This window comes from Myotis yumanensis, unplaced genomic scaffold (genome assembly GCF_028538775.1).
Source record: "Myotis yumanensis isolate MYYU_CA2020_CCGP unplaced genomic scaffold, mMyoYum1.0.hap1 SCAF_13, whole genome shotgun sequence".
In the NCBI taxonomy this organism is placed as follows: Eukaryota; Metazoa; Chordata; class Mammalia; order Chiroptera; family Vespertilionidae; genus Myotis; species Myotis yumanensis.
In genome coordinates this window covers 21,732,427-21,760,163 of record NW_027223764.1, presented here as the reverse complement: position 1 = coordinate 21,760,163, position 27,737 = coordinate 21,732,427, and the positions used below count along the sequence as shown (strand labels likewise).

Sequence of the window (27,737 nt, the reverse complement as noted above, 5' to 3'; positions counted from 1 at the left end):
CAAGGAGTCAAGGTCCACCACAGACGGCGCCTCCACAGCTGAAGGAGCAAAGGTTCTAAGCCCATGGAATCCCACGGTGCATGGGTGGAGTCTTCTCAAAGTCAGTGGGCAAAGGGGCATCAAAACGAGCCAGGATGTTTTCTTCTCAGCAAACTGGGGACCCTCACACGCCAACGTGCTGCTGGGATTCACAGCAGATGCCTTAGCCCCCTGATGCACTTAGGGATGAGGGGGAAACCCAGGGGCCAGGGAGAGCTGATGACACAGAAGAAAGGCTTGAGGCCTCCCAGCTTGGTGACAATGACTCTCAATACTCGAGCTCCCTCTGTGTGCTGCTCACTGTGCTGCCTGTTTCCGTCCTGACGTCCATATTCTTGGGTTTCCTGGTTAACCTGTCTCTGGAAGAGTCTCTGCCCAAAGCTGTAACAAACCAGCCTCGGTCAAGCTCTCGTCCTCACTGCCCAGTGAAGACGGAAGACAGCCGGAGTCTCCAGCACACAGTCAGGTTACTGGCACCTACGGAAGCACGTCCAGAATGGAGGAGTGACCAACGCAGGGGCTGGCCTTTTGCCCCAGAGGAGCGGGGACAAGGAGAATGGGTAATGACAGGCATAGCTTGAGTGATTAGTGGCTTCAAACCTTCATCTTTAAAAGTCCATAACTGATCATGCTGCAACTGGAATCAAAGGAATATCTCTCTTCTTTGTTGGCCAAACTTCATCAACTACACGCCTCCAAGGCTAGATTTTGAGGTTTTGTTTGAGAAAAATACTGTACATTGTTTTTTAGGGCAGATTCACAAGGTGCTATTTTTATAAAAAAAAAACAAAAACAAAAACAAAAAAACCCTTCTCAGTCGCTGTCTTCCGAGAACTTCGACATTATTTCTTCATGTGCAGGGCGTCCTGGAACTTGGTGCTGGTGTACCGGGCCTGAAAGCCTTTCTTGTTGATGGTGTCGTCCGTGTGGAAGCGAATCATCAGAGAATCCCCTGCAGAGTAGATTTCTTCCAACGGCTGAGGGAAGGAGAAAGGAAAACAGGGCACTTTAAGCCACAGGACTGTGGTTGGAGTTTAAAATAAGGATGAGCCAGGGCCTCACCCAGACATGGGATAGCTGATGGGGCCATTAGTATCCCTGGCCCCAGAGACTCTGAAGAGCACCAAAACCAGCTCCCTGTTGAAGGAGCTCATTGCAAATTCTGCTCCAGGAGCTCCCAGCCCTGCTTTTCCACAGACAACCCTGGACACAGCTCACATAGAATTGATTAAGGCCATAGATGGGCCAGACACTGGTCTAAGTGCTTTCGGATCTTATCTCACGTAAATTTTACTAAACTTTACAAGGCAGGCGCGATCTCCATTTCATGCTGAGGAAACTGAGACTCAAATGCACACAGACAGGCAGGACCCAAACCCCGGTCTTTCTGGTGGTCAAGTGTGTACCATGAATCACCCAGCGCTAGAGGCACCATGGTGATTGGCTTGATTGATCTGATTTAATTGATTTGATTTGACTGATTTGACTTATTTGATTTGATTGATACGATGTGATTGATTGCTTTGATTAAAAGGTGATACTAAAATTTTCCAGCTTTTAAAATATATTTAGGTGGGCTTACTCCTGAAGTAATTAAGTTTTGACAAGGGGCGAACACAAAATTAACAAGGAAGTATAAAGAAAGAATATAGATTGCTGCTACCTGCCAGATACTAGTGGAACCACACTGGACTTCCCACATATTTCACTGCTCAGGACGCCCCAAGGTTTTCCTCTGCATGTGGACCCACATTTTGAAAGATGTTATCTATGGAAGACGCATTGGTTACGTCACACATTTGTCCTTCCTTTTTGGGAGGTACAGGAAGATGAAGGGAAATTATTCAGACATATAAATGCCAATTTGAGCTTCTGCTTAGCACCAGGAGCACTAGTGACTCCAAAATGATTGGCTATGTATCCAGCCAATAGCAAAGAAGATTGAGTGATGAGCCTCAGGGCCGAGGGCTGAGGGCCTGGTGTGGGCAGTGCCCAGCGTGGTACAGCCGGAGTGGGACCAGGACGCTGTTCTGCTGGTCCACACACCTTCACTAGCACCAGCAATATGGCAGGCCTATGTCAGGTACTGGGGAAGTGGTGAGCAAAAGGGCTCTGCCCTGTCCCGGGGAGGTGGCCCAGGAAAGAGGTAATAGTGAGAAAAATGATGATGATCTTGATGATAACCGAAGATGGCGATTTGTCATTTGCATAGGCATTTAGTTTTGCTTGGGGAGAGAACTGTAAATATACAAAAATACAATCGAGAGTTTAAAAAGCCTAAGGCCAAATAGAAATGGGGGTGGGGGTAGGTGCTTTGCAAAATTAGGAAAGAGTCTTAAATGGAAAACGCTCCTCAGTAGCTGACCTCAGTCCAAGGCCTTTATGAATTGGTTCCTGGCTCCCTCCCACCCTCCTCTCTGACTATTCTCCCATTTCCCACTGTTTTCCAGCAGAACAGGCCTCCTGGTGGTGTTCATAAGTGGGTGTCTGACTCCACTACTCACGCTCTTTATCACCATGCTCTGTACCCTGGGCCCAGCGAACTGGGACTCACCCCCGAGCCACAGAAGCGGCCGAGCCTGGGCGCCGTGCTGTCATAGCCGTCGTAGGCCTCCATGTAGTCATAGCCACAGTCCGCCTCCTCCTCGACCTCAAAGGTCCGGAATATCAGCTCCACGCCGTAGCCATCCTCCGCCACGATCACCCAGTCACAGCGGGCCTGACTTGGGTAGTTGTTGTCCCCAAACTGGGCATGAGAATAGAGCTCTTTGGTCTGCACTTCGGCCTTCAGCCTGCCCCCGCACTCTGGAGCGAAGAGAGAACCACGATACCCCCTCGGCACAGAGAACCCCCTTGCCACCCCCACTCCCCACTTCCCAGTCTGGGACTTCTCTCTGCACACCCCCTCATTCCAGGCCAGTTTTGTCTGCAAAGCCTGTGCGTGCCCTGTGGGAGAGGCCAAACAAGTGTCACCATCCCATTTTACAGAGGAGTAAACAGAGGCCTGTGACTCTGAGTTTCAGGGCTCATTGCGGGATCCACATTGGGCCTCACAGCCAAGGTCCTATGTCCCCAGGCTGAGCCACGTAAGGCCTCCGGGAATATCTAGGCCTACCACTGAAAAAGCTGGCCGCCTGGATCTTGACCACTTGACTCCCTGGAAGAGCTAGACCCATCTGCCAAGGGCTCACACCAGCCCAATTGACTTGCTGTAATTTGTAACTTTTGCCAACAGAGGGCACCCAAAGCACATCAGAACTGCTGGTGAGGTCTGAAACCTAGAAGCTTCAGAACAGACTTAGGCTCCTGCATTTCAGAGCACTGACCACAGGCACCCTTGAGGCCCCTGTGCGTGTCACCAGTGAGCTTACCTCATACTTTGTATTCTGTAGTCTTGGCTTCTGGGGTTTTTACTAAAACTGTAACTCTGATTGGCCTGGGTCCCATGCTATCTCGTGTCTAGGCCACTACAGGCCACAAAATATAAATGGATAAATGACAGTGATTAGAAAGCACCAGAAACTTTGGAAGTAAATTCCTTGCTGTCTGTCCTCAATGTGTTCCACGCTTCCGAGGGGCCCGGAGCTCCCTGGGGCATGCCTTCTGCCTCATCCAGGCCCAGCTGGCCCCAGTCCTGTCTGACTGCAACCCCCGGGCCCATCTGTGCTCTGGCTTAGAATTTCTTCTAGGTGAGAGCCTTTGAAAAACCTCACATCCCTGAGAGGCCGCTGGCGATGAAATGGGCATAGAGCAGGGCAGGATGACTTCTCTCCCTCCTGCCAGATCCCCCGCCGGCCCCAGGAGGCTGATCTCCAGGTCCACATGGGTGGGCCCCCTGGCCTCTGCCCTCTGCCTCCGGGTTGGGTTCAGCCAGGGAAGGACCAGCAGATGACGGGAGGGAGGAGATAGGTCAAGGTATTTAGTCCCAGGCTCCTTCCCTGCCTGGTCACTGAGGCTGCGTTTTTCACCTAAAAGTCACAGCTTCTGTCCAGGTACCCTCTGCTTACCCCCCATTCTGTCGCCAGGCTCCAGAACCTACACCCTCACCTGGGCCTGGGGGTAGTAACAGCCTTATAATTCTTAGTCCTGGTCGCTGCACTGTCCCTGTGGTGTCCCCACACCCTGCCCACCCCTTTGTAAATAGTCCCTTATTAAATTCTCCTCAAATAATGACTCCATCCGAGTGTTTCCCCTTTTCTTGCTGGGACCCTGACCCACCTCAAGCACCTATGCTCTGTCTGTAGGGACAAGAGAGTGAAGTCACTAGCCCATGCTTTTACATTTCCTGCTGGGAAGCTAGAGCCCGCTGAGGAGCTGAGAGGGTGCAGATAATGGAGTGTTTTCTAGAAGGGAAGGACAGCTAAGCCGCCTGCGGGTGCTGGTTGTCCTTTGGTTTTACCTGATTCCTATTTTCTGGCTCTGAAAACCAAAAAAGCTGAGGGCTGGGGCTGTTCAAGGAATCGGAGAACCTCACAGGGCCCCCTGATCTCAGACTCTGAGTGTGTCTCGGGCAGCCGCCACTTAGCCAAAGGGCCACAATCTTACACCAGAATCAGAGCCAACACTGCTTCCTGGGTTCTATCCCAGGCGGTGACATTTTAATGGCGAAAGAGCAGAGCCAATCTTCTTACTGACATTCTTCTATTTAACAAAGCAGATGTCAGTTATAAGCATATATATTTCCTCCAAAGGACCAAATAAAGCTCCATTTAAGTAAAGGAAAAGCAATGGGGAACAGAACTATTTTCCCTTTTCTGGACCCGTCCTTAGAAAGGACTGCTCTCCAGCACTCAGCTCCTAGAATTCTGGGTTGCACAGACCAGCAAAATCACAAATAGCTTTTTAAAAGAGGGGACGGGAGGAAGGAAGGGGCGGAGGAAATGTGGCGCCAATAAAATACTGTCCACTTTAAATGTTGCCAGTGAGGGACATTAAAGGAAAACGACCTTCCCCTACTGTTGCCCAGGTTTCGTTTTCAACGGGACATGCTATCACACGCCTCCCTCCCCACAGCCATGATAAAAGGCAGTCCTGTCCCCGCCTTCCCCCATCCACCTCCACGCACCTGTGCTGTGCTCCGCCTGGAAGCCTTTCCTCTGCACCGAGGCGTCTGAATAAAACCTGAGGAACAGGCTGCTGCCTGCAGCCACCACGGGGTCCGGCTTCCTGCTGCCGCAGAAACGGCCAAGGATGGGGGCCTGGGTGTCGGGTCCGTCATACACTTCCAGGTGGTCGTAGGCGCATTCCTGGTGCTGCTCGATCTCAAACTCATTAAACGTCTGGAGATGGAAAAGCACATCGTGAGGCCGGGGCCTGGCGTTTAGCCGGGCGAGGACCCGGTGGGGCGGGACGCGCATCTGGCTGCCGAGGGGACAGGGAGCCGTGGCGATCACGGTGACAGCTGTGGAGAGGCCTGGGCCTGGCTCCTCTCTCGGTCCCCAGAACAACCCCAGGAGGCAAGGCCAGGAGCCGCTGCTGCTGTGACCACTGCAGCCGGGACGGGGTTTGGCGTGGCGGCGCCCGTGCGCCTCCCATCACATCACGCAGCTTCTCCAGCGCAGCCGCAGTGCGTGCTCCTGGGGCCGGGAGCTGCTTTAAGTGCTTTACAAATGTTAATCCTCACGGTCCTGTGACGTGTCTCCCATGACAACCCCCACCTTACAGACAGGAAACTGAGGCACAGAGCAGTCAGAGGACCTGCCCAAGGTCCCCGCTTGCATGACCGCGCCCTCACCCTCCGCTCTACATGGTGCAATCCTGCAGCACAGGCGACGCGCATGAGCTTTATGCGGGCACACCGCTCCCCAGGGGCCTGACGTTAGCAGAATGCCTTTTCCCAGGCAGAGCCCTACCTTTTCTCACTCAATCCTGCCGATGCTGGGCAGGGAGAACTATTATTATCCCCAATGTGCAGAAGGGGAAACTGAGACTTAGAGCAGTTACGGACAGGGCTTGCCCGAGCTTAAACATTATCAGGCCATACTGCCTCCCTCCTCCCTGTCCCCCCCAAAATGTAGGGTTTCTCAGGCGTTGGGCAGTTGACCGACTGATGGCTTGCCTACGGGACAGGTGAGAGGGGACTGTGTTTAATACAGACTTGGATCAAAAGACAGAGTGGGGAGAGAGGACAATAGTTGGGGAAGGGGGGAATCTCAATTCACAAGAAAGGGACAGGGGAGACAGAGCAGGGATGGGAGTGGAGAGGGGCCATTAGCAGTGACGGCCTTCATAGGAATGACAAACACATTTGAAATGGGCAAAGCTCTTCACACCTTATAGAAAGGGCTGGAGAGTGGGGGTCGGGACAGCGGGCAGGAGCAGGAAGGGGAGACCATGGTGCCAGGGTGGGTGACGCACTGGAAGGGAGACAGTGAGCCAGAAAGGCGGGCGCTCCCCAAAGGTCCCTGGGACACCTCTGGCTGTCCCCATGCAGGGGAACACTAGCTACTCGGAAGTATTTAACTCGCAAAAAAGTAGAGCCTGGTCAATAAATCCACCACCCACTCCCAAGGAAGTTCTTTTAAAAAACTAGCTCATATGTGTATGAACCTCAGATAAATTTGAGGTCTGGCCTACCTGTGGCCACTGTGATCAGTTGTTTTAGTTCTTTAGTACCTTAAAGGACAGGAAAAGACATTTGCGGCAACTACTTGTGGGGCCCTTGGACAAGAAGCTCCTGTCCAACTGTGCAGATTGCGCGTTCCTAACCACAGGGGGCGCCGTTCCCCCGCCGTGGTCAGATATTTATGTTGCCATTGGGAGCATTTCCCAGCAGATGGCAGTCTCCAGGAAGGATGCCTTTCTCTAAGGCGCTCTTTTTAATTTACCTGCACGCAGATTCAAGGCTATTCTGATGATTCAAGAGAGCAGCACCCGAAAGCATTGCTCACATGGGCAGCCATACATATGAGGTGCCCACTGTGAGCACCCTGTGGTCAGGGGCCCTGCCTTCTCCACCCCTCGACACTCCAGGCCTGGCACAGAGAGAAACCAGCACCCACGCTCCAGCCCTCCACCCACCTGTCCTCACTGTTCTCACCAGTCAGCACCCTAGCGAACCCCAGGGCCATGGTCTATTTATTATCGTACTCTCCTTTGTTCCTTCCGTTCTCCCTGTGTTAGTCTAAACAAACCCATTTAAAAACTGTTTGTCTCAAGTACAGCAACTTCTCCAGCTGGCAGGAGAGGCTGTGTGAGGCTCCAGGGCCTGGGAGTCCCTCGGGGCTGGGAAAGAGATTTGTAGGAAAGACTCCTTTATCTTGGAAATAACTGGGCGTGGTGTGCAGGCCACAATCTCATGCTGGGATGGGACTTTAAGGAAAGGTTTGGGAGATACATGTTTTAAATTCAAGAGTGAATGTATTAATTTGTAAAAGAAATTACAACAGGAAACAAATCTCAAGGAGCACCGTGTGGCAGGTTCTACCTCTAACTGGTGCCACGGTGAACAGGTGCGATTCATAGAGCTTGCCTCACCTGCCTCCCGGCGCCGAGGGCTTTCTGTGAACCCTCTTTTCATCTGCACAACAGCCCCATGAGGAGGCACCCCCATTTTCCAGATCATGAAACTGAGACCTGGAAATGCTGAGTCACTTCCCCAAGTCTCAGAGCTGAGACGTGGGAGAGCAGAGACTCACACCACGTCTCCCTGTCCCTGTTGTTCATTAACTACGAAAACGACTCACGAGTTTCACCCTGTGGCCCGCGGTGGAAGAAATGTTCCAGGAGCACTCCCGCCGGCTGGGGTATTTGTCAGGCCAGTTGGGGCTCGCCAGGGTCCCCTCTGCACTGCTGATCTTGTGCGCACAGCCAGCTGGTGGGAGGGGGGCAGGGAGAGACGCAGAGAGAGAAGTACTTCACTTGGGGCATCATAGGAGGCATTCTAAGAAGTCCTCCTCCCCCCCCCCCCACCCCATCGTCACATGGTCATTGGGCAGCGTGGGAGCTGGAGTCAGCCTGAATCAAGTGTCACCTGGCTTAGGGATCTGTCGCTTTATTTGGCTTAGCTGCCTTCCTGGTGGTGGCTCAGGAGCCAAGTAATCTTTCTTATTATTACTATTCACATCATGGTTATCACTAGGAATATAGTAGGGTTCGTGGTTAAGAGCACAGGCCCTGGGGTCAGATAGACCCTGACTCAAGTCCTGGTTCTGCCACCTTCAAGCGGGGACTTTGGGCACGCACCTAAATCTTGGTGTCCTTACCTGTGAAAGGGGCACCAACCTCACTCAGAGGGAGATTATGTGAAGTAAGTGAGACGCTTGTAAAAGGCTTAGCAAGTGCTAACAAAGATCTTCACCACTATGCCTTCGTATCTACACTCCTTTCACTTCTTCAGAGCAGTTTCATTGGGAGGCTACAGCTGTTGCCCTGGTTACCTGCTCAATGAGTAGCATTTTGACCAATAGCTAGTGTGTGTCTCCCTCTGTGGTGGGTGCTGTGCTATGCATCCTGAATGCACCCTCTCATTTTCTCCTTCCCACTTTCCAAATGAGAAAAACAGAAGTTTAGAGCAGGTAAGTGACCTGTTGGAATGGTTAGAGTCAGGACTCGAACTGGGCCTGCCTTTGCTGTCACTGACCAGGAAGTAGAGGGAGCTGAAGAGGTGGGCCCCATCCCCCTGTGGTTTCAGCTGAGGAAGCAGTTAAGAGCAGGTGGGGTGGGGGGTGAAATGGCTGCAGGAGGTCCCTGCTGCTCACCCTGCCGCACCCTAGGGGAACCCACAGGAAGGCAGCCACGGCTCAGCTGTCAGGACCTCCATGGACTTTATATCCCCCGTGGCCTCCCCCACACCACATGAGGCACGCATTGTTCTGGCGGAGGCCCACCTCACAGGGGGTTGACAACAAGTTCCAGAATGACAGCTCCTTCCAAGTTCTTCCAACCCGCCTCCCAACCCAACCCATGATTGCCCTTGTCTGTGTCCCAGGGCTGGGCTTGGAGGGCGGCTGCATCCTGCTTCTAAGGACATCTTAGCTCATCCTGTGACAGTCTAGGAAGGGCCTGTGCAGACTGTGAGCCCAGCCAAATCTCACTCTGAGATGTTTATCCCTCACCCTTGATGTCCTTTGCAGGGCCCTGTGGCTGGGGCCAAGGCCTGGAGGCCTGTGTGTTTATCCGAGATGTTCACACTCCCCTTGCAGGGCGGGGTGGGAACACAGGAAGGCCTTTCCCAAAATGACTGGACAGTCAAAGCCATCTGGTCCTGAGAACTCCCAGGAGTGAATGAACAGGGAGCAAGGTTGTCCCAGTTCTATTTTACTATTAGACCTGCATATGGTTAATAATATTATGACACAGATGGTAATGTTTCAAGTGCTTAATATGGGCCAGACTGTCTGAAATACTTTCTAGGCATTCTCTCATTTAACCCTCAGAAAAACTTTAAGAAGGGGGTAGGTTTAGCCACCCTTTAAACAGAAGAGGAAACTGAGGCTCAGAGAGGTTAAGTAACTTCTCCAAGGTCACACAGCTAGTAAGTAGCAGAGCCAGGATTTAAACCTAGGTAGTCTGAGCCCGGAGCCTGGGGGGTTAACCACTTGGCAATAATAACTCCAGGAGAGCACTGTGGGCCCCACATGCCTCCTGAAGGAGTGAGCTGCCCTGAGAACATGAGTCCTCAGCAGGAGGGCAGAGGGCAGAAGGGGGAGAAAGATGCGCAGCCTCAGTGGGGTTCACTCTGACACCGAGCACCCTCCCGGCAGCCTGGAGCAGGTTGCCCATGCCCCTCTCCCCCCGCCCACCCCACCCCCACACCACTCCAGCCCGAAGTCCAGCCTCACCCTCTTTACAGTCGTGTCCGTTCTCGTGGAGCCGGTAGCCGTTCCTGCACCGGCACAGGTAGCTCCCGAACGTGTTGATGCACTCGTGCTGGCACCAGCCGTTGTCCTTGGCGCACTCATCCTTGTCTGGGGAGATCAATGGACTCTCCTTAGGGCAGTGGTTCTCAACCTTCCTAATGCCGCGACCCTTTCATACAGTTCCTCATGTTGTGGTGACCCCCAGTTTCATTGTCACAGATTGAACATAATGAAAGCATAGTGATTAATCACAAAAACAATATGTAATTATATATGTGTGTTCCGATGGTCTTAGGCGACCCCTGTGAAAGGGTGGTTCGACCCCCAGGTTGAGAACCGCTGCCTTAGGGGGACTGCCACTTTGGGATGGTCGCTCTCAGCTCAGAACCCTACTCAAAAGTAGCCTCCCTACCCCATGATGAGCATGCAATGACAAGCATATGACTGAACTTACTAGTAAAAGTGATGTCATAAAAAAAAAGTAGCCTCCCTGACTGCCCTGACTCTGATTATCCTCTGGGAGGAGGAGGGAGGCAGCATGTGTTAGGCATACATGGCCCTGGACTATATGCAATTCCCCATGCTACTAAAGCACTTAAATATATATATATATATATATATATATATATATATATATATATCTCCTCCATCCCTTCTCCCCACCAAAACAAGGAGCTCCTTAAAGGATGGGCTAATGTTAACAATAATAAAAATACTACCATGTACTGAGTATTTACTAAGCAATGGGCACTCTCCCAAGCACTTTCCATACATATCTAAGTCAATTCTCACACACCTTAGGAGGAAGGTGCTTATGCTCCCATTTTACAGATAAGAAAGCTGAGGCTGAGAATGCTAATGTGCCAAAGGTCACTCAGTGAGCAAGTGGCCTGTGTGACTGGAGGCCTGGGGTCATCGTTCACAGTCCCACGCCACCTCCTGCCTGTGGAGTAGGTAAGTGTGGGGCCAAGTGCCAGCCCTGCTCTGCCAGTTCCAGCTGTTGTGACCTCAGGCACCCTTGACCTCCATGCTTTAAATGCCTTATCTTTAAAGTGGAGTCAATACTGGTTCCTGACCTCACAGGGCTGTTGAGAGGAGGAAATTAATTAGTTCAAGGAAAGCCCTTAGAACAATATCCAGCCTGGAATTAGTGTTAGCTTTATTTATTACTAGAGGCCCGGTGCATGAAAATTTGTGTACTCGGGGGTGGGGGGCTGTCACTCAGCCCATCCTTCGCCCTCTCACAGCCCGGGACCCCTTGGGGGATGTCCACCTGCCGGCTTAGGCCACTCCCTGGGGGATTGGGCAAAAGCTGGCAGTCAGACATCCCTCTGGCAGCTCAGGAGCCCTCGGGGGATGTCCACTTGCCAGTGGGGAGCAGGCCTAAGCTGCAGTTGGACATCCTTAGAGCTGCAGAGGAGGCAGGAGAGGCTCCCGCCGCCACCACTGCGCTCACAGCCGTCAGCCTGGCTTGTGGCAGAGCAGAGCTCTCCCTGTGGGAATGCACTAACCACCAGGGGGCAACTCCTGCATTGAGCATCTCCCCCCTGGTGGTCAATGTGCATCATAGTGACCAGTCGTTCCACAGTCAAGGTCAATTTGCATATTACCCTTTATTATATAGGATTATGTTTGAACTCAAGTGTTAGGAGGTGTTAGTGTTATGGTTCTTCTAGCTCAAACCAGGGCAGTACGCAGCCCTCTCCTGAGCCAACTTCTCCTCTAATAACAGAGGGCCAACCTCCTTCCTCTGCCCTGCCCCCACTGGGGTAACAGCAGGGGTCAGCGGTCAAGGTGGCATCTCCTCTCCTACCCTCTGCAGATAATGGGCCACTGAACACTGTATATCTTAGTCACACCCTCTTGTTCCATGAGCACAGATAAGAATCCTTGGACAACACTTGAAGAATAGATGAGGATCATCCACACTAGCTCTGGAACCACAAGCCAGTGAGGAACCAGGAAGGAGCCTCGCCAGGGGCTGCAGTGAACACCGTCCTGCCCCCAGCTTGATTTCGGGCTTCTGCCTGCAGAGCTGGGAGAGTGCGTTTCTTTTGCTCTAAGCCACCCAATGGGTGGCAATTGGTTATGGAACTACTGTGAGACGGGGCATCAGGCAGAGAGGGGTGGCCAGGTGCCCCGAGGCTGGGAGCTGGCAAAGCCAGGTGGCTCTCAGCACTGCGGCCTCGCATCCAAACCCCCGCACCTGAGAAGAAGTGGGCCCGGAAGCCGCGTTTGGAGACCGTGTTGTCCGACTTGAACTCCACACGCATGTTGTTGCTCTGCGAGGTGATGACCTCGGGGGTCTCGGAGCCGCAGAACCTGCCGTGCAGCTTGGCGTCGGAGGACAGGCCGCTACGCACCTCCACGAAGTCGTACTTACAGACCTGCAAGGAAGTGACGTGGGGAGCTGCCCGGTGCCCCCATGTCCCTGCCCCTGACCCCTGCTCTGCGGGATCCTCTTCCTGAGAGCTGCACCCTGCCAGGTGGCCAGACAGGCTCAGCCAGGTCCAGCAGGAGGGTCCTCTCGACTCCCACTGGGACTCTCCAGCCCGAGGGACAGACCTGGGCACGCCTGACTATACTCTGGCTGTAGGGCTCTGCCTGGACCTGGGCTGACTTGGTTATCCCATGACCATTGCCCAAGGGAGGGAACAGGCTGTTTATACCATCCTGGTCCCCAGCTGCACCTCACCCTCTCCATTCCCCTCAGCCAGACACGAACCCCGAGATCCCTTCCCCAGGGGACATGCCTGTCCAGATTACCTCCCCCCACCCCCATCCAAGACCACCTCCTCCACTCTCGTCCTGATGCTCCTGGGATTTGTCAGTGACAAGAGGGCCCAAGCATTCTGTCCGCAGAGGATGTGCAGCTGAAACTGCTGCACAAGCCGTCCCCCGTGCTGCACAGCTAAGATGCCCAGGAAGCCGCCTCCCTGCCGGCTGAGCCCCTCATGAGTCACAGCCCAACACAATCCCCAGTCAATGAGAGCACAGAAACGTACGTCATTGCCTTCCAGTTCAAACACTTCAAACTGAAGGGAGATCTGGTACTGCGCGGGGGCCACCACCTGCCAGACACAGTTTTTGTTGGTAGGGTAGTCCTTGGGCCACCCAGGGCTGGTGATGGTTCCATTCAGCTTGGTAATGAAGCCGCCACAGGCCACTGCGCGGGGGAAACAGAAGCACGGTTGGTTTGGCGTTAGTTCCGAGTGACTGCGATTTCCCTGAAGCAGCATTAGGCCCTGCTGTTCTTCAATAATAATAATAAAAAAAAAGGTTAGCCCTGACCGGTTTGGCACAGTGGATAGAATGTCAGCCTGCAGACTCAAGGGTCCCAGGTTCGATTCCAATCAAGGGCATGCACCTTGGATGTGGGCACATCCCCAGTAGGGGGGGCGCAGAAGGCAGCTGATCGATGTTTCTCTCTCATCGATGTTTCTAACTTTCTATCCCTCTCCCTTCCTCTCTGTAAAAAATCAATAAAATATATATATTTTTTAATAAAAAGGTTAGACAATCTGAACCGATGAATGCAGCGTCCTTTCTTCTAGTCCGTTTCTACGGAGGATTTGGAGGGATAAAGTTGAGGACAGGTCTTTACCGCTTTTAAAAATAAGGGCAATGCATTTGTGCTGACCTGTCACCCAGTGGCGTAGTTGGGGAGCTCACATGACTTGGACCAAAGGAAAGTTAGCGATGTTTGCAGCAGGCTACGCACTGTACCTGGTTTACGTACACAAGCAGCCCCGCAGGTGGGCAAGGAAGACAGGGCACCAGCCAGGCGGGAATGGAGCGAACGGAATGTGCTCCTAGCTGAGCCACACCCAAGTGCTCATGGTTTTCCTTTGCTCTTATCTTCTACCTTAGTAATCATGTGAATTTTACACAGTCACAGGACAAAATAAGCGAAGGCTCCAGTTACAGTGCCTCGGATGGAGTCCATGTCATTTGGGCAGTCCTCTCACACTCACGACTTGATCGAGTTGTTTCTCCCTCCGAGAAGGAGGTGGGCCATCCGCCACAGCTGTCCCTGGTACTGCACAGTCAGCCAGCGCCCACCTCTGCTCCGCTCCCCGAAGACTTGTCCCCCGCCACCCCTCTCACTCCAGCGTGGCAGGTCCAACACCCACCTTCACATGCCTTCTTATCAGCAGCTAGCTCGTAGCCAGGGTCACACGCACACTTGTAGCTGCCCAGAGAGTTGACGCAGCGCTGCTCACACCCGCCACGATCTGGCCAGGAACACTCGTCCACCTCTGTTGGGGAAAAGGTGACTCCGGTTAAAAGATGACAAAGCTGCCTGGTCTGTTGCCCATCATAGCCCACGTCCTGGGTCCCAAACAAGTGTCCTCCAAGCACAAGAATGGCTCCTGGGGCACACAAGAGTAACTGGTTAGGCAGCAGCAGGGCTCCGCTGGGGAGAGAGAGGCCTGGGTACTTCCATTCGTCGAAGGGTTCAGTCAGCTGTCTTCATTTATGATTTCTGAAAAACCCTCAAAGGTTCCATGCCAAACGCTGAACCCATTTCAATGCCACCAAATTCCCCCCAGTCCCAAATATGGAACTTCTCAGGGACATTAAGTAAAGTGTGAGGAAAAGGGACGCGTTTCTAGATGAAGATGTAGAAGTATTCTCCAGGGATAGAACAAGAACCTGCAAGTTAGCATTTTTATAAATGATCCGAAGAGGTGGGCACAGGGAGATCTTCAAGGTTACAGAAAACGCCGGGCTCTCAGGTTAGCCTCTGCTCGGGAGAAATCGCAGAAAGAGGCAGCAGGGGAGTCACATGGGATTCAGCATCGACAGTGTCTAGGGATGTGTGTGGGGCAATTAAGTAACACAAGTAGGACACCAGGAGTGCTGTCCAAAGTAGAACCAGGGATTCATCAGAGAATTTCCTAGACACCTCAGCCCAGGGAACCACTGAAGCCCAGAAAATCCCAGGCTTTGGGCATCTCCAAGAAGAGTATCAGAAATAAAAGGAAAGATCATTATTTTCTATTGCCAAGTTGTAGTATCTCTATCCCTGAAAGAGAGCATACAGGCTGTGGCCTGAGCCGAGAGCCTAGTGAAGGGAAATCTGAACACTGAGACATCTTAATAATAATAGTAATAAACTCCAATCTAGGGAGAGGAAAGGGTTGGAGCAGGGAGGAAAGTAGTGGTGGTTTATAACACCATGGGAGGTAGGAATAGAACGAGCACAGAGTTGTCCACAAAAGGACCGTATTGCACGTAAGTAAAAGGAATCAGGACATCTTTGGGTTCCTTGGTAAAGACCTGAAAAGATCCTGGGTCCTAGCAAGGATTCTTTTAATAACATTTCTGATGGATGGCTTTTTCCAACCCAGCTTGAAAATGCCCAGAAATAAGGCTCTCGCTGCTTTTCAAAGTATTTCTTGTCCTTTGCAATTTGGATTGTCAAACTTCCAACCCATTGGTCCTCCAGAAAATGCAAACCCTCCACCATAATGCCTTTCTCCACTCTGCCCTCTTCCAGATCAAATAAACCCATTTCCTTCCAGCCTTCCTTGTCTAGGATGCACAGAATACTCGTGAACCAGGCTGCTCTTCACTGGGTAAAAGACAGTTTGCAGATGTCCCATCATTTTACATATTGGATAGTAATACAGCTAACTCTAAAGTGATGTGTTCTTAGGCTCAACAAAGCCTTAAATAAGTCAGTCAGTTGGAGAGATATGCTCTAGGCAGGGGGTTAAAGTTGTCCATGGCCTCAAATAAAAGTAAATATTAAGTGTGCTAAAAGAGTAACAGTCCTGCAATTACTTATCACTTTACAATATGCAAAGCACTATCTTTGACTTTTGCTAGAACTTATAGAACAGTGGTTCTCAACCTGTGGGTCGCGACCCCTTTGGTGGTCGAACGACGCTTTCACAGGGGTCGCCTAAGGCCATCCTGCATATCAGATATTTACATTACAATTCATAACAGTAGTAACATTACAGTTATGAAGTAGCAACGAAAATAATGTTATGGTTGGGTCACAACATGAGGAACTGTATTTAAAGGGCCAGAAGGTTGAGAACCACTGTTATAGAAGGAGTATCGGCGATAAGGAGAAATAGAGTCCAGGCCTTAGAGTGAGCCAGACAGACCAGGGTGGGATCTTCCCCCAACAAACTGGGTGATTCAACCCCTGTGAGCCTTCCTCCTGCTTTATAACGAGGAAAATAATCATAATAATAACACCTGACTTTAGGGTTGTGGTGATTGAAAATGACACGTGTGACGTATCCAGCACATAGACACAGGGTCAGTACACGGCAGCTATCACTATAGACCGCAGCGGGTTCTTCTGAAATTCCTGAGGGTGCAGAGTCACAGTGATGGGGGGAGTGAAAAGAATAAAGTCACCTGGCCATACCTGAATCACGTGAGAGTAGGCCTGAGGAGGGGAGTGAGACAAGGCAGGAACAGAAAGAAGGAAAATGGGCCAGGGATGGGCCCATGAAGACTAGATGAGCAGCACCACAGAGTCAAGAAACTGGCTGGTGGGCATAGGGAAAGGAACTGTGGAAAAGGCCCATCACATCAAAATAGACTAAGATGAACAGAGGACCAGAGGGGTGGGGGGCGTGTGAGGGAGGAGACTGATGCCAGAAGATGCTCTGATTATGGACAGGCCACATGTATGTCATAGGCAGGAAAGGGAGGATCACAGAAGACTAAGCCTCCTGGTGTCATCTTAGCCACATGGGGGGAGGCGTGCTGGTAGAATGGATTTGGGCCTAAATCAAAGGGAACTTAGTCCCTCCAGACACTAGAAGAATGGGCTGATTGATCCAGGAAGGTGGGTGACAGGTATACATTTACACCTGAGCTCTCGCCAGCAAGTGCAGTGGGATGTTGGGCCATTTCCAATCCTTCCCCAGTGTGGGTGGATGGCATGGAAGTGTGTGAGGGACCCTGCTCTCAGTGGGAGCCTGGCTGTTCTCTGTATCGCCTCCACCCTACGGTGCAGTCGCGTCTGCTCCAAGCCCAAGGGTTTGTGCTTGCTCTGGGCTGTAGTGGCCAAGGCCAAGTCTGCCAGAAAATTTTGGAAGAGTGTGGGGGTGGGAGAAGAAACTGAACCAGGAATCAGTTTTGCGTAGCGGGAGCTCTGGCTTCTTTGCCTTCTGCAAGAGGTATTAGTGAAAGAAGGAAACATTTTGAGGTTAGATAATGAGATGACTCAGGTAGGATCCCAAAATTGTTTCAAAGAGGGTTAAGAGAAGTACCTTGAAAGATGCTAGTCCCCCTCATCAAACACCATATAGTGGTCCATCGGCAATGGGACAGAGGAGTGTGGGGACTGAGGTGGGAATCCTCATATACTTTTGTGGAAAGTGTGTGACCACAGTGGCCCTGCCAATCCTCGAATGCTCCTGCCATCTCCTGAAGTAACCAGAAATGTGAGGTGCTCTGCCAGCTGCCCAGCCAGCAGGCTCTGAGAGGGATGCCATCTGGCACCCGGAGAGGGGCGCCGAGGCCAGCTGGCACCCTGGTCAGTGTCATACGCCAGCTGGGCCCTGAGCAGAGCCTCTTGCCAACTGGCACCAAGGCCAGAGCTTCTTAGACTTGGTCCAATTCTTCTGCGTAGCCTTGTGGTTACCCTTCTAGCTCCTTTCACCAGAGAAGTCCTGACACACGCACTGGGCACCGGGGATTCACAGGACATCCTACTTATGGTCTCTTGGGAAACGGCTGGGCAAAGAAGCTGGCTGTGCCCAGTCTCTAGTCCTGCGCTGACTATATGGCAGATACCAGCTATCAAACATGTGAAATGCAGCTGGTCAAAACTGGGATGTGCTGTGAGTGTAAAGCACACTGGATTTACAACTTAGTATGAAAAACAAACCGTAAAGCATCTCATTAATATTGTGTATATTGATTAAATATTAAATGATAGTATATATTAAAATGATAGTCTATTTATATTGGGTAAAATAAATATATTAAAATTAATTTCTCCTGTTTCCGTTTCTGCTTTGGTAAAGTGGCTAGCAAGTTTAAAATTACACATGTGGCCTGCATTTGTGATTGGCCTTTTGTATCTGTTGACAGCAGAGCTCTAGACTGCGATCTCCATCTCATTCATCCTCATGGGAACCCCAAAAGGTAGGTAGCAGGTTGCCCAATCCACAGATGAGTCTGAGCCTCACCCTTCATTCATTGCCCAGTAAGTATTTATTGAGGCCACTGTGGGCCAGGCACTGGGAATAGAGTGGAGAACAGAGGAGGTATGATCTGATCTCAGAAAAGCAATCTGGCTGCCCAAGAGTGGATGGCTAGTTAGACACGAGGGCAGGACTAGAAACTGAACTTCAGATGCTGAACCCAGGGCCCTTCTCCCTGTACTCCCATGGTAACAAGAGTGTCAGCATCAAATCACAAACATGAATGAGAAAGTCAAGATCCTTTACTTGCCTGTGGCTTTTGGTCTGCCATGGGAAGAGAGAGTGCTGCGGAATCCTGCAGGTCCAGGGTCTAGTTCTAGCTCTGCCTCCTGAGAACTCGCTTCCTCAGCTTGAACATGGGAGTAATGATAATACCTACCAAGGGCTGTTCTGAAGATAAAGTGAAATAGCTAATGTCGTTTCCAGCACATCAATAGATGTCTTTTCTTTGCCCTTTAATAGGTTCCAGTGAGGTTTCCAGCAGCCCTGGTTCAGGGTCAAGGTCATTCTCCTTGATATTAAAAAGATGTCAAGCTGGGCCCATGCACTAAGTTGGTGTAGTTGGGCCTCAGGGAACACCTTCAAGGGCATCTAAAAAGATGTTTGCCAATTGAAATGCCCTTGAAGTAGCTGGGTCACTTGCCCCGCACCCCCAGTCTGAGTCTGAAGGTCTCCTGGCCTCCTCCCAGGTTCACACTTCTTTGGCAATACCATTGCCCATTTGTTTGCAGTCTTTTTCACCACGTTAAGCTCTTGAGAACAAAGACTGTGTCCCTTTGTGTCCCCAACCCCTAGCACAGCGCCTGACACATTGTTTGATGACTGCTGGATGAATTAAGTGGGGAGGAGGGAGAAGATGGGATCTTCTAACCAGCCAACGGAGCTGGTTATCATGGTTACTTGAAGCAGGCCAAGGTTCTCAACTCAGTCCTTACACACTCTCTTAGCATCACAGGGAGAAACACTTCTGTCTGTTGCCCTGACTGGCATCTCCAGTGGGGCTGCCACACAAAATGCAGGAGGTCAGTTAAATTTGAGTTGGGACATACTGCAACTGAAAGGTCATCCTTCACCTGACACTCAGATTTCACTGGAAATCCTGCTTTGTTTGTTTTCTCTAAATCTGGCAGCCCTACTCTCCAGCTTCGGCTGGTCCTCTCAAAAATGTGCATCGCTGACTAGCAGCAGAACCCAGAGTGGGAGTGGGGGCAGTGCCCAGGTATCTCCCTGGAAAGAATCCCAGTACCCAATGTATAGACCTGGGGATGGAAGTTGGGGGAGAAGAATGACAGGAGAATTAAAATAAATAGAATCAGAATAAAACCTCATGATCATTCATGACATGTGGCAAAGTAAGGCCTCCCCAAACTGTCCATGACCTAGCTCCTGACACCTGTGAATCCGTTACTTCCATGGCAAAAAGGACCTTGCAGGTATGATTATATTAAAGACCTGGAAATAGAAGGTTGTCTTGGATTATCTGGGGGGACCCATGTAACTACAAGGAGGAGAGTCAGGGTCAGAAAAAGATGCACCTGGGGAAGCAGAGGCCCGGGACGAGAAGGTCTGCATGAGAAAGGCCGACCGCCATTGCTGGCTCAAAGGTGGAAGGGGCCGTGAGCCAAGGAGACAGGGGCCTCCTCGAGAAGCTGGGAAAGGCAAGAAAATCTGACTTTCAGAATGGTGAGATAATAAATGTGTGTTGCTTTAAGTCACCCAGTTTGTGATCATTTATTACAGCAGCGACAGGAAACTGATCCATGGCAACAGCAAGAAGAAACTGTCACTTTTTCCAGAGAGAAGAATAACCATCTCAAACTCCTTCCTAAGCAAAAACAATGAGTGGGACTAAACATTATACCCCGGGTACTCGCTTACGCGATGCCATTTTCTCCTGACAACAACTCTGCCATAACCTGGTCGTGCTCAAGGCCACCCAGCCTGTGTGGCTGCTGCTAAGTCACGTGCAGTCTGGGCAGGGTGGGGCCGGGACAGTGAGTTTCCAGGCACCTCAACTAATACTGCCATGGCTTTCTTCCCGTTACAACCCTAGCATCTAATATACACTTACTGTGGCCTGGCTTTTTTGCTTGGGAAAGGATTAAGTTTTGTCTCCAATAATTGAAAGCATTATGATCATTATGATTCTGTTTCTGCTTGGGTTCTGCTCTCCCCAGATACCTCGAGACAGAAGAAAAGAACCCTCCCCATGCTGTGTGCCACTTTCAGCTCACAAAATGCCTCACAGCCATCGTTGCGTTGGGCTCCACGACTGGTTTGGTAAAATAGGCAGGTTCCTTCCCCCGTTTTAGGGAGAGGAAAACTGAGGCTTCAGTAGGGACAGATGGCTGCCTGGTCAGAGTCACATGGCTGAAAGTGGGTTCTCCTGACACCCATCTACTTATGCAGAACCTGGGAGACGGGGCTCTGAGGGGGCAGTTGGGGAGACTGGGAGTAAGGGAGGATCAGGGTTTCTGGGTTGGCACAGTGAGGAGTCCGGGAGAGGAGAGAAGAGAGGAAAAGCAGCCTTCTCCTGTGTGAGTGACACCACTAATCAGAGGACCTCCGCTGCGGATGATTTCTCCATTCAGTGCTACCGGCGCCCAATCACAACGTATTGGGGAACGCCCAAGATGCCCTTATAGGATGTGGTCTGAGTGGCTTCCGGGCCCTGAGAGCAGAGAGGGAAGACCTACCCTTTCAAGGGAGTCCTGGGAAGCCTGCTGCCCCGGGGCCAGGAATGCAGGCCTTCCCATACCATTCTGGGTCTGGTTTCATCAAGACCCTGCAGAGCAGTCGGTCCCTAAGGCAACATGGAGGTTTGTTCCCAGAGCACCAACCCCCCCTCACTCTCCATCCTTTCCCCACCCACTTGTAGGCTGGGGCTGATGCTTCCGGAGCGGCCCACACCAGGTAATGCAACGTAATGTTACACTCACCGTGTTTGGGTTCTTGATCTGCCACTTGACTATCTGAGTGACCCTGAGCAGCCCCTTTCAACACTAACCAAACGTAATCCAAACCCAACCCAAAGGGTTATTTTGGAAATTAAATAAATTGTGTAAATCAGTACCTTACACAGTGCCTGGCACACAGTAGGTGCTCAATTACTGCTAGCAACTACACAGATATGGATTGTTATCCGTGCTCAGTTTCACTAAGGTTCACTGAATTGACCTTGTAAACTTACTAAATCGGATTTCCAAGCACAGCAGCAGGACTTTCTGCCACGGAGACCACGGCTGAGCCTGTTCCCGAGTTAGTCATGAACTCTGTTGGGGATCCTAGCACAGCCCTAACATGGGTCACTGGCTCCTCCCTGTAGGGAGCCTTGTTTACAAGGTGCTAGGGTTCTGTGTGGGTTTTGTGATTCTTAAGCGGGGGGAGGGGTGAACACCTCTTTCTGTGACTAAAAATGGGAATAACTGCTAATTCATACCCTTGAAAAAATTGGCTGCAAAGCCCGCTTTATTGATAGAGCCATCGGACACAAACTTCATCCACATCTGGTTGGAGCTTGATTTCACATCCTCCGGCTTCTCATAGCCACAGAAGTGGCCAATCAGGGCGCTCTCCTCCGTGGGACCATCGCGGATCTCCAGGTAGTCGTATGCACAGCTGTCATGCCTTTCGATCTAAGTGGAGAAACAGAGGCAACATAGAAGATAGCCGATGGCTTGGCCTTGAGGTTTCTAATTTAAGAAAGCAACCTCAATCTCACTCTGAAAAATCTAACCAAGCGGCCAAAGGACCCAAGCGTGCCCCTGGCTTCTCCAAGCTGCCTCCTACTTGAGAAAACCAAGGGTGAATCAAGCTTCGAAGAGACTAAGAAATGGTAAACGGGGCAGGATAATTCTACAACACTTTTCGAGGTCCCATCCTAGACATCCACTTCGATGACTCCCCCACCCTCTCTAGAAGCCTTCAGAAAGGAGACAGATAGGATTTCAAAGTCTGCAAAGCTTTTGATACCAGATGTCTGGGTACAACACACCATGGGCTTGAACTGGCCTCTTAGGTTCCCACTGTCAACCAGACAATGGAAACCATCTTCACCGAGCAGAGCGTGTCTAGCAAAAGTTGACATTTACGTCATCCTTGGAAAGACCATCTGAGCAGTACTTACCTCAAACACCTGGAAGGCAAGCCCCACGTGAAATCCCTCGGAAACCGTAATCCTCCAAACACATTCTTTGGAAGGTCTGTAGTCATCCGGGTAGTTAGGAGATTGAATCTGACCAGAGTCCTTGTTAATGTCTCCCCCACACGTAGCTTTAGGAAGAGAACCAGAGAACCAGCTTTAGAAAGAGAAAGAGGGTCCCCGTTGGATCTTACAGAGGAAGATGGCCACTGATCACCACTAGGTGACTCCACTTGCCAACATTTTCATTTCCATCCAACCGAGACTGTGCCTCCAGAAAGGCATAATTTTGTTTGCAACTCAGAATCCTTTCCATAGACAGAAAATAACCACGTAGAGCAGTGGGTGTCCACCTTTGTTGTGCATCAAAATCACTGGGAGAGTGTTCAAGCCACAGGAGCCGGGGCCACAAGTTCTGAATGAAGTGGGTCTGGGGAGCTCAGAGCTGCAGTGATATTCACGTTCCCCAGGTGACCCTAATGCGGAGGGTAGAGGAGCGCTGGGCCAGAAGGACAGGTGAGTGTGCGCACACATGCGCACAGGTCCACACACATTCTTTCTTTCATAAACACAAAACATTGGCCTCTCCAAAATTACCACTTAAAGCCAAAGGGGGCCTTAATAACCACCTAGTGGGCTCCTTTCGGGGAGGAGGTAATGTGTGGAACAAATAGAAGCAGAATTGGCCTGGTGGCAGCTGCCTAGAGCCTAGGCCTATGGTTCCCTCAACTCAAACACCATGGTGGCCTCACAGGCCCTTCCAAGAAATGTATTTGCAAATGCCCTGGCATTGCTCAAAGTCTCTTCTCACCGATGAAATAACAGAGGCTCCGACAGGTTTGATGCTTTTCTCGGGCTCCCACAACTATTCAGAGCTGCTCCTTCCATGTCCACAGGGCCCCCTCCCCCCTCCCCCCCCAGCCCGACACCATCGACTGGACTGGAATGAGGGTTCAGCAGGGTGGTGACAGGTAGATGATGTCTGTCCTGAAGTGAGCACAGACGGCCCCCTGCTTCCGGAATGTGGAGGAAGGGGACAGTGGATTCCTCAGCCTGGCCCTTGCTGTGGCTGCCCCACCGTCAAGGTTCTGGCAGCTGCCACGCGTGCCTGGGACAGTGGGCTGCATGGGAAGGACAGCGGCATATCGGGAGCTGCCCAGGTGGCATCGTGAACAAACCTTCATACACCGCGAAGAAACCCTTGCCCAGGATGTTGCTGCTGCTCCGGAACTCCACCCAGAGCCGGCTGTCCGTGGAGATGAGGGGCTCTGGGGCTTTATCGCCACAAAACCTGCCTGGGAAGCGGAAAAGAACGGTGAGGCTGCAGGTGGACAGTAAGAAGGGGCTCGCTGCAGACAGAGAAGCAGTGTTCCCAATGGGAGTCAGGGTGATCAATAACCCTGCCAAGGTGATCAATAACCCCGCCGGGGCAACTCATCCTGTAGCACACACGGGATTAACATGTGGATGGGAACAGTCACCCAGCATGTGCCTTCTTCAGACTGTCTCAGGGGAATTCCAACCCCAATCCATCACAGTGCCTGGGGTGTAGCCCAAGCACCACTCCCTCCTGCTAACCGCACTTGCTGAGGTGCTGAAGGTGTGGGGGGTAAGGTCTGAGGCGGTGATGGCTGTGCCCCCCTGGTGTTTCCCATCACACATACACCCTTCTCTTGTGGGGCACACCCGTGGGCAGACCTTCTGCCTCCTTGCCTCAGAGAAGGCATGCCACAGGTCCCATGATGAAGAAATCAGATCTTCTTGGCATTTGAATGTCACAGGCTAGTCACAATACCGAAGAGTTAGAAGACTACGCAGTGAATACGAGCACATTTCCCATCCTTGGAGTCTTAGAAAGATTCCTGGGATGGAGGAGTGAGGGGACCAGAGAGAGAGGGTGGGAGAGGCACCATGGAGCCTCTGAGAGGACCCTGTGCCCTGTCCCACCCTGAGCTGAGATCTGTGTGGAAGGGATGATAGAGGCGCTCGGTAGGATTAAGGACCTGGGAGAAGCAGAGAATCGTGCCCCAGTCCCTGGGCAGAGCCTGGGGGGATGACAAATCCTTAGATTTCGCTTGTCCCATTTGGGGTCAGCACAGACATGTCTGCATGGTATGTTAGGACATGAGGCCAGAGATAGGCAGGTATGCAGAGTTCTTCAGGCAAAGCATGGCATGATGGGAGCAATAGGATGCCAGGCTCCTGGGAGGGACATGGAAGTAACTTCCCATAGTCTGAGGAACTGGGGAGCCACCCAACGTCTCCTAGGGAGACATGGACTTGGCTCGAGTGAGACAAGAAGGAGATACAGCAGACACTTAGATGGACAGATGTGTGGAGACCAGACAGGGATGAGGACATCCCAGCATGCCAGCCGGCGTAGCGATATGGAGGCCTCCCTGCTGCCACGCCCCGACACAAAGTCTGTCCCCCACCAGCACCCCAACCCAGGGTGGGGTGGGGGAGGGGACACAAATGGACAGAAATTAAGTTCCCAATACCTGATGGAGAGGGCTCATAACTGTTACTGAACTTTTGTTACTGAAAATTATAAATAAATGTGTATTTCTTGGACACTTGGGTATGAGTCTGAAATCTGGACCCTCTACAGAGGAAAAGGGGAAAGGCCATGCCTTCCCGGTGCGTGGTCATCCCTGTCCATATTACTCCTAATGCCACGTAAGGTGGCGCGGGGCAGGGACAGAGATGGGGCAGGTGGAAGACAGCTGTGTCGGACTGAGCAGTTCTTAGTGCGGGCCAGTCAGGGACTACTTGGACTGGAGGTCACGGTTCTGACAAGTACCCACTGTGTGAGTCCCTCGGAAAATCCATTGAACACGGGGACATGGGGAGTGACTGTTAATGGGTATGATTTCTCTTGACTGTGGTGATGGTTGTACAGCTCTGAGGGCATGCTAGAAAACACTGATGTGGACACTTAAATGGTGAGCTATTTGACAAGTGAATTATATCTTTCTCTCTATATTTTTTTTGAAATCCATATTTAGCGAGGACTCTCTTATTGCCAGCACCATGTGACGTTACACCTTGAAGCTGTAACTCTGCTTTGCCTTTCTGAGAAATGGGGGAGTAAGTCATTTCCTAGTGGCCAACTGTGGCACACATTCCTTGGAGAGACACGGGGGTAGAGGCTGCTAATCTCCCTCCGCTTCCTTCCGATTCTGGCCACCTGCAGCCTTTTGGATTGGGTGAGCTTAATATTAGCGCGATGAGCTGAATCTGCTGCCAAGAATCCAGCGAGGAAAAATCTGTGAGAAGCCTATAAATTTTCGATAATGGCTCCTCTGCCATGGCCAATTAGTGTCAATTAGTTCTTGGAAAACAGTACGCAAGCGTGGGGAAGTATTGCTTACCAGCGAGGGGACGCAGCCCCTGAGCCTCTGTTGGGCAACGCTGGTTCACAAGGAATTCCTTCTTAGCCTCGCCCAAGGGTCAAGTCCAAGCTCTCTTTTTAAAGCCCCAGCTGTCACAGCCGCTGGGGACTGTTTCCAACGGAGAGAGGGACTGCCACTGTCGTGCTGCCTAAGAACCCAACCGGACGTGATAAACCACCCACAGCAGGGACACCGGACCAGCCGTCTCTGCTCAGTCCTCTGGACGAGGTAGGGGTTACAGACCAAGGTGTATTTTATGGCCTTGGCAGAGCTCGACTCGGTAGAATAAATTACAGATTATTTCTATGTCTCTCCTCGGGTCACTTGTGATTCTTAAATAGAATCCTCCATAGTGTCCCTGGACTGATGTCTCAACATTCTCTTCTTCACCAAAATGGTACTGATAAAATCCCCCTTTTTATTGAGCATGTTTATACCAGGCACTGCACTAAGCATTTTACACAGATTAGCTAATTGCACCCCCTCTACCCCCTGAATTAATCTCATTTATGAGAAAACTGAGGGTTGGAGAATCTAAGTTGAGTTACACTCTCAGTTGTCAGTAAACACAGGGTTTGAACCATGGCAGTCTGAGACCTTGACCTTCATCATCAGTTTCACCATTTTCACCATCATCACCATCGCCACCATCAAAAAGAACTTCCCAGTTTAAAGTTCAATTCTAAATGCTGGGCATTTTTGGACCAGTAGACATCAGTCTGCTCTGAGAATGTAAACATCATTCCCACTCCCCAGCTTGGAAGCACATATGGGAATGAAGATCAAAGTCTCAACCGTAAAGCAAGTCTGTGGCAATGCCAGGATCGGCTGTTGGGCCCGTTTCTGCTCATTCGGGAGGCTGCCCCTGCCCAGGGAGCCCAGTAGTGGGCCACGCGACACTGATTGGCCAGCCTGGCCTTTCTGAACTTCCCTCCCCACTTCAGGGAAAGGAGGAGAAAGGGCCTTTGTGTGCATTGTGGTGGTAGAGAATACTCAAGGACAGTTCTGCACACAAGAGTACATTGTTAGAGTCGCTCCTCTGCAGAAATAAGGGAGGGAATCCAATTAACAGGATGGCATTTCAGATCACTGGGCGAGTGCTCCATGTGGCCACCTTCCTCCCCCCCTTTAGGTGCAATCTCATAAGTGACCCCTGAAACTGAAAAACCAATTTGATATCTTTAACCAGCCGTGAAATGTTCTCAATCTACTTACATTTCCCTTTAATCACGCTGTGAAAACCCAGGTCCCAAACAGCCTCCTTCCAAGGGGACTTAACAGGCTGGAGAGAAATTGGACTAGAGAAAAGGTGTCAAATTCCTAAATTGAAATCTGGTTCCTGGCGTTGGAGGAGGAGTTTAATAAGGATATCAAGAGAGGAAATGCAGATGAGTGCACGACAAGCAGGCTCCACGGGGCGTCATAAAGGGTTCATTCATAAAAAGTTATGCACCCATTATGCCTGGATTTTCACACACTGCCCTGGGAAAATATGCGATGCACGGTTTTTCAGAGCGAGATGCATACTTTCACAATTCGCCCTAATCCGCTCTCCCTCCTGCCAAAGGGGCATTGACCTGCCTCCTCCCGGCAGATTTCATGGCACTGACCCCTCCCAGGGACCAGCTCGGCCCACACAATGCACTTGTTCCAAACACAAAAGTTCGCTAACAACTGCATTTGGAAACATCAGAGCGGGCCAAATAGTTGGCAAAGGAGGATTCCTGTGAATGAAGAATGGTTGCAGGCACCGGGCCATGTCTTGGCTGCAAGACACACACACACACACACACACACAGCAAAAGTGTGTACAATATAAGCCCCCCCCCCCAAAAAAAAACACACCCAAAACAAAACAAACCATCACCAACAACAGCAAAGAACAGAAAAAGCCCCAGTTAATCTATGAGAGTGCAGCCAGAAAGACCAGGATCTGCAGTGAGAAAGTTGTTCTTTCAAGAAAAGGGAGTGAGTGGCTACCCCTCCGCCATGCCCATTCTGCTGCGTGCCTGGGCCCTCTCCGGGGAACTTCAGTAACAGAGAGCTTCCTCCTGCTGAGCCCTTTCAGTCTGTCACACTCCTGGGGGAGGATAGGGTTGCCAGATGTAGCAAACAAAAATACAGGAAGCCCAGTTAAATTTGAATTTCAGATAAACAGTGAATCGTGCATTTTATCTAG

The 27,737-nt window shown here is 51.2% G+C and overlaps 1 protein-coding gene across 1 annotated transcript in view; it reads right to left on the bottom strand.

The window, feature by feature from the left end:
* Positions 1-329: 329 nt before the first annotated feature.
* Positions 330-27,737, bottom strand: part of TLL2 (tolloid like 2) — a 96,353-nt gene continuing 68,945 nt past the window's right edge. Inside the window, exons 11-21 of the mRNA XM_070431862.1 lie at positions 23,342-23,458; positions 22,149-22,294; positions 21,462-21,657; positions 13,973-14,098; positions 12,845-13,005; positions 12,046-12,226; positions 9,822-9,947; positions 7,725-7,852; positions 5,105-5,318; positions 2,594-2,844; positions 330-1,016 (exon numbers count right to left, since the gene is read on the bottom strand). Coding sequence (XP_070287963.1) covers positions 882-1,016; positions 2,594-2,844; positions 5,105-5,318; positions 7,725-7,852; positions 9,822-9,947; positions 12,046-12,226; positions 12,845-13,005; positions 13,973-14,098; positions 21,462-21,657; positions 22,149-22,294; positions 23,342-23,458 — 1,781 coding nt within the window. The 3' untranslated portion in view covers positions 330-881. The remainder of the gene's footprint in view (positions 1,017-2,593; positions 2,845-5,104; positions 5,319-7,724; positions 7,853-9,821; positions 9,948-12,045; positions 12,227-12,844; positions 13,006-13,972; positions 14,099-21,461; positions 21,658-22,148; positions 22,295-23,341; positions 23,459-27,737) is intronic.